The 6740-nt window shown below is 44.5% G+C and overlaps 2 protein-coding genes across 2 annotated transcripts; both read left to right on the forward strand.

Annotated features, from left to right (window-relative positions):
• Positions 1-471: 471 nt before the first annotated feature.
• On the forward strand, positions 472-3665 carry LOC127294287 (uncharacterized). Its single transcript, XM_051324074.2, has 6 exons — positions 472-775; positions 1099-1275; positions 1570-1683; positions 1936-2115; positions 2387-2551; positions 3092-3665. The coding sequence occupies exons 1-6, from the start codon at positions 548-550 to the stop codon at positions 3443-3445; spliced, it is 1218 nt and encodes a 405-aa protein (XP_051180034.1). The 5' UTR covers positions 472-547; the 3' UTR covers positions 3446-3665.
• Positions 3666-5594: 1929 nt separating this feature from the next.
• On the forward strand, positions 5595-6245 carry LOC127341396 (uncharacterized). Its single transcript, XM_051367264.2, has one exon. The coding sequence runs from the start codon at positions 5765-5767 to the stop codon at positions 6086-6088; it is 324 nt and encodes a 107-aa protein (XP_051223224.1). The 5' UTR covers positions 5595-5764; the 3' UTR covers positions 6089-6245.
• The last annotated feature ends 495 nt before the right edge of the window (positions 6246-6740 follow it).

Consider the following 6740-nt stretch of genomic DNA (forward strand, 5'->3'; position numbering starts at 1 on the left):
GGAAGGTGGTCTTTTTTGATAAATTTTTTTGCGGGTGGTCTCTTCTGGCAATTTATTGGGACATGTGGTCCTTTCCGTCAAAATTTCATTTTTAGTATGTAATCATGCTTTCGGCCCATCCAAATTGAGTGCTAAAGCGTGTATGTAAATGAATCATCGATTACATTGTTCAATAAGTAAAGGCAGCATCTTGTCGTTCTTTATGCAAAACAAACAAATGCGCTGTGTCCGACAAAATTTTGACATACAATACAATATTATTATTTATTCAAATTATTTTCAAATCTATTTTTAGGCAATTATTTTGAATCAAAGAGGGGGTACTTTTCTGAATTGCATTAGCCCATGAATATGACTCTGGTTGGTACCACCAGTAACTTTTTGTTCTTTTTTGAAACTTGGTACTGTAGTAGATTCGTGTTGCGCCTCGTGTCGAGTCCAAGCAAAATTCCAGTCTACCCCCAAAACGCATCACATCGGCACTACTATAAAACATGCGCACACATCTGCCCCGTCGGAGCGCCACCGTTCCGCCGCCGCGACCGCGATGGCGTACCGCCGGAAGCCGCAGCCGCAGCCGCCCTCCGAGCACCAGCACCCGCAGCCCGTGAGCCCTTCCTCGCCGTCGCAGGAGTCCCTCGCCGCCCAGGCCATGCGCGCGTCCGCCGCCCACCGCGACGCCTCCTCCCTCTCCTCCGCCTACTCCTCCTCGGCCGCCTCTGCGGCCGCGGCCGCTCGCCGGAGCCACGAGCCCTCCGTCTCCACCCCTTCCCCTGTAAGTTTCGCCAGCCTCTCACTTTCCCCTCTGCGGTCTTCGCCTCTCGATGCGCTGCCGGATCTGGTCCGATCGGCGGTTCCGGCGTTGAGGGTTCTTTGGGGATCCGATTTTAGAGTGATTAGCGACGGATGGCTTCGTGTTTGGGCGGACCGACTAACCTTTCGATTAGACCTGAATTGGCGTTGAACTCGTCCTGCTTGACTTCTAGACAGTTGTTGGATTGCTTATGTTCGTTCGTTGGGGGCCCTTGAAATGGTCAAAATTGTTCATTCTGAGTGTGACGAGTTGATGCTCATCGGTGACTTTTTTTTTGAGCGTAGGATTCTTCCAGTTATGGGTACACATCCATGAAGAGCTTGAACGAGGACAAGTATGGATTCTGGGGGACGCTGGCTCGGAAAGCAAAGTCATTCATTGACGAGGATGGTTCGCCCGGGCAATATGATTCCCCGGAGAGACAGCAGCAGCCAAGAGGTGGTCTATCACCAGGTATCCAGGTGAGGGCTTCTATCTTAACTGAACTCTAAGGTACGAATTTATTCCATTTAATGTGTACTCGATCATCCCTTCATTACATCTTACTAGTACAGTCTCAAGTTTGACTTCTGAAGTGAATATTAACAATGACAAAGCTTTCTTATCTGTACTGTGTTCTTACATCATGTTTAGTACATTTTGGTTTTATAGTACAATCTTCCCCTTGTAATCTTGTGTAATTAATTATCATTATTACACCCAGTTCGCTTTGAACTACTCATGTGGCTCATCAACAATCTTTACTCATGTCACAGATACCACACTCAGCAGACACATGGAAATCCGATACACCTCCATCTCAGAAGAGGTCTGAGGTCTTAGCTTCCTCCCTTAACTATATTGGCGGCACAATAAAGAGTGCCCTCGAAGTAAGTTCATCTTCAAAAATATGTTTTTTTCTTCCTTTCTGAAAATTGATCTTAAACTATATCTGTCAACATCAGTGCTACCTTTCACTGTTGATGTGGGAAGGCAATTCCTTTGCTTTTGTTTAGAACCTAGAAATTATGAAGCATTTTAACCTGTCAGTATTTGTTATTGAGCTTAATCAAATTATTTTATGTGTATGTTCATTCTTCATATCAGTTTCCCATGTTGACCCAGCTTGTTATTTATTTCAGGAAGGTCGGACCATTGTAGAGAATAAAACAGCTGACATTATTCAAGAGACACGAAAGCTGAACATAAGGCGGAAAGGATCTGGTCTAAATCCACAAGGAGAAGCTTCTCACAAATTTGCTCACAGAAATTTTCTTCAAAATCCACTCGATCACGAAACTCAATTGAAGGCATCTCGCGACGTAAGGTGGCAAATAAGTGTCACTAGATATGTTGTTTCAGTGCTCCATTTTGCATTTTTGTTTTTTGGAAAGTTTTGCAATTGTTTAATCTACTGCAACCGAATGTCAAGTGTGTTTCGATTGTCTGCTTTCAAAAACACCTCTGTTAGGTGGCGAAAAAATTCAACAAAATGAAAAAAAAACAGCATTTCTTCCCTATTTTTCTTTAACCTGAGTAGGCATCAACTCAGTAGGACTGAGTTATTAATTGCTCCATCTTTTGCTGTTACAGGTTGCAAATGCTATGTCAGCAAAAGCAAAGCTGTTATTACGTGAACTGAAGACTGTCAAGGCAGATTTAGCTTTTGCAAAGGAGCGCTGTGCTCAGCTTGAGGACGAGAATAAAATGTTACGGGAAAGTCAAGACAATGGTGATAATCCAGAAGACGATGATCTGGTTAGTGTTATTCTTCAAATTGAACGAGAAAAACTAACTATTTTTTCTGACCGAAATCCGCCAGCTTCTTGTTATGTAAAAAATAAATTAGCTACTTCTATATGCTGATAATCATTTGGAAATCATGTATTAGGTCCTTGCTCAGTTAATAACGTTATCATGAAATTGTCTTTATAATAAAGTATTATTAGATTTCCTTTCCTGCTAAAAACATTGTGCGCTGATAATCATAAGGAAATCATGCCAAGACTAAGTGAACAATTCTCATAGTTCACGAGTTGTCGTTAGTTCTATGCCCAATTGACTGTATTTTTAAACTTTGTCTGGAAGGCAGCTGCTGCAATTCTATGGCTAGTTCTCAGGGTCTAGGACTTGACATATGATCAAACAACAACATGAAAAAGTGCTGGAATCACAACTTTGTGTAACTCTGACCAATAGCTTATCAAAGTCAATATATTTTAAAAATAGAAATAAGAAAGAAGTGGGACTTGCCACATTGATATTGGTTAACCATGTATATATTCTGCTTCTTTGCAGATCCGCCTACAATTAGAGACACTATTAGCTGAGAAGGCGCGACTTGCACATGAGAACTCGGTGTATGCTCGAGAAAATAGATTCCTGCGAGAAATTGTAGAGTACCACCAACTTACTATGCAGGATGTCATATATGTGGATGAAGGCATCGAAGAGGTCAGTGAGGTGTACCCTACTCAAGTACTGCCACCATCGGCTGCTCGCACTGGGTCGGGCAACGGTCGGGCATCAACTGCAGCGACACTTAAGCATATCAACTCATCTCCGGCCTCCAGTTCCGTTGTGCCAGAATCCTGTCTGCTCTCGCCACCTTCTCCAAACTCTCTTCCTCGGGCTTCATCTCTAAGCAAGTAGAGGGAGCCTGGCACCACCAACCATCATCGCTCAAGGGTAAAGATGGCTAGTGGTGTGATACAAGTAACAAATATACTGCGCATGTAACCGAGGTTGCCTGTGGCGAATACATGCAGAATATGTGTTGTTTTTGTATAATCCGTGTTGTAACTCGTGGGATTTTCCTTTCACATCATGCTTCCAAAACTGCACATTTTGCTGACTAGCGTTTGCATGTTCAGTTGAGCTTTTCTTGCCAAGGCCACCAGCACATGTGCTGTTTATTCTCGGTGCATTGCCTGCCTGGCCTCCTGTGATAAGTATGCAAGCCTCTATTTCGAGATAATGAAGTTAGGAACTGTTCGTCAAGCAAGCAGTGGAATTGTGCTGTTATGATTGTCATCATTGGGATGGACGCCTTCAATGTGATCTTCGCAGTTAACTTGCTTAACTGTCAGCTGGACCCCATGTTGATCACGTGCCCTCATTCTTGTTCAGTCAGTTTTTCCGACAGATTCTGAAGAGAATCATCACTTTTCCTTTAGATGGTCGTCACTTTGTTTGTTATATGCGGTTAACAAGAGGAAGGCGCTCAATAGCCTAGTTTTATTGGCCGTTTGATAGAGCTATATATCTTTTTGGGAAAGTCAAAGTTTGGTCAAACCTTACTTAGCTTGACTTTTCTAAAAAAAACATAACCCTTATTCAAGGTAACGAAAGTACTAGTACATCCTAGACCGCAATGATGACCAAGTTGGTCGTTTGCGCTGATTTCGGTGTGTCTGTGTGTTCTTGAAATAGATTTTTTATAAATAAAGCAACCACAATTGTACCAACTTAGGCAACAGCATAAACATGACTAACTAAGAAAGAGAAATAATGATACAACTAGCGAGAGAATGAGGATGTCAACGGCCAAGCCAAATTATTGCATCCTCCAAACTTATGGTTGAAAACGGGAGGAAACTTTCCGTCAGTTTCCGAAGAAAAATAAAATAGAGAGCAATAAAGAAATGAAAGCGGTATTGAATGGAAAAATCATAACGGAAACGGAAAAGAAAACGGAGGAGCCATTTCCACGGAAACAAAAACGGCAAAAAAAAATTCAGAAAACAAATACATAAATTTTTCAGATGTATAATCCGCGCTCTAGGTAGGCATATATTTACACATGAACCCAGGTCAGGATACCTATTAAGTCCACTAAATACTAACCCCACTTACTCCGGTATAATTGTGTGCATGCGCCTAGAGTCCTCCACGACTCCTCTTTCTATAATGTATTTGTTCGTCTCCGGTGATTCATGTTTCTATATACATTTTCGGTTTTCTAATTTCGTTTCCGATTATAGCATGTTTTCGTTCCATTTTCAACCCTATCTGATTGTTCCATCGCAACACTTTATGGACCGTGGATCACAGAGTGCCACTGTCAGCACCTTCAGTGTCTCACTCTCTCTTATAGCATCTCTAACCCACCGCCTATAATTTAGAGGAAAAAAATGGCCGGAGCAAACTTAGAGGAGCAAATTTGCTCCTCTAAGAAAGTAAGAATCGATCCCCAAAAAGTCGAGGAGTTAAATTTTGTTTTTTGTAAATAATTTTTTTTGAACCAAAATATAAATATTAGAAACCGAAATAAGTGTAATAAATAAAATTATTCATTATTGAAAAATCAAATAAATTTAATAAATCAAACTCAACTAATTGCCCTAATTGTCGTGGAGACGCCAAAGATACTCTCAACAAGATCAGCCTGAGGAAGGCTGGCAATGGGTCGGGTTTGGTTGGGTTGATCTAAACTAGACCCATGCCCATCACCCTTATCGGTCACACCTGTGACCCATGATCCTACCCATGGGTAAGGAATGAGACCCATGCCCAAACTCATTGGGCAATCCGACCCTATCGGGCAAACCCATTGGGTACAAAAAATGGAGAGTTAATGTGACATCGATTGATGCGTGATGAATGGCCATGCTATTTTTGTATGGGAGGAGTTGCCCGTTGAGAAAACGCGGGAGAAGCTATGAAATCTGATTTTTTTACCCCGCTATTTTTTTCTTGTTCCATAATCCAAAATTCCTCCAGTAATTATCCAGAGTTTCAACCGGACACCGCATATCCTCCGTATGTATCTTGAGCTGGCTTCTTCTTCCCTACTCCAAGCTTGAGCGGCTCAGTTTCCCCGACTTTCTTCCCAAGCAAAGTAAACGCCCTGGCCTATATCAAACGAGCCTGCCCGTCTTCGACATCCATCGTAGCAGCAGCAGCAGCAGCAACAGCCCCGTTCCATCTTCTCCACAAGCTTCCAATCGCGATCGCGGCGAGCTCTGGGCGATGGAAAACAAGGGACCAGCGGAAGTCACGGACGTGAGGAGGCCGGCGGAGGAGGATGCGGCCTCTGGCGCCAGGTGCTTCCGGAGGACGGTGGGCGAGGACGCGACGTTGATGGAGAGCGCCAAGGACCGGTTCCGGCAGTTCAAGGACGCGCCGGCGGCGGAGCACTGGGTCTGCCTCAAGAACAAGGTCCGCGCCGCCAGCGAGTACGCTGGTCTCATGACCCGCCAGGGCGTCTCCATGTTCGGCGAGCCCAAGATCGGCTCCGTGTTCCAGCAAGGCTCACAGGATCATGCCAAGAAGACGTCGGCCGCCAAGTCATAGACGACCAATGCAATGCAAAAAAATCTGTTTTTTTTTTTTTTTTTGCCTCTAGTGCTAGGTGATGATTAGTTCAGGTTCTTTTTACACATTGTTTGGTAGTTTAACTCTTCGTAAGTTGAGCAACTGACTGCGCAAATTTGTTAATGCAATTTTATTTGAGCTGCAATGGCATCTAAAGGTATAATTGATCCCCCCATAGGGGGCTTCACAGCGCTGTGAGCTTCTCAACCACATGATGCAGTCAACTGGAGTATCTCAGCCGTTTATTCTGGGTAAGATTCATTGATTGCCCACTAGATCAAGACATGGAACGGCAAGAATCTACCCGCCTGCCACTGTGTTTGGGCCCTTCTTCTGGCTGGTCCATGTTGTCAGCTGCTTGGGTGATTGCAGTGTGGGTCACGCGTGTAGGAAGCGAGCAGGCCATCCACGATACGCCACTAGGCGCGCACGGGCTGGGGAGCCCGCTTCGTCTCAAGAGCTCACAGCCACCCAGACAAACCCTAGCAAATCGTCCCCCATCCCTATCGCAGCCGCCTCGCTTTTCCTTCCCTATCGCAGCCCCTCGCCTCGCATCAAGCTCCACCTCGCGGCCGAAATCCTGCACCCGCACCACCACGCCACCGGCGGGTGTCTTCATCACCACAGCCGG

This window comes from Lolium perenne, chromosome 1 (assembly GCF_019359855.2).
Source record: "Lolium perenne isolate Kyuss_39 chromosome 1, Kyuss_2.0, whole genome shotgun sequence".
Lineage (NCBI taxonomy): Eukaryota > Viridiplantae > Streptophyta > Magnoliopsida > Poales > Poaceae > Lolium > Lolium perenne.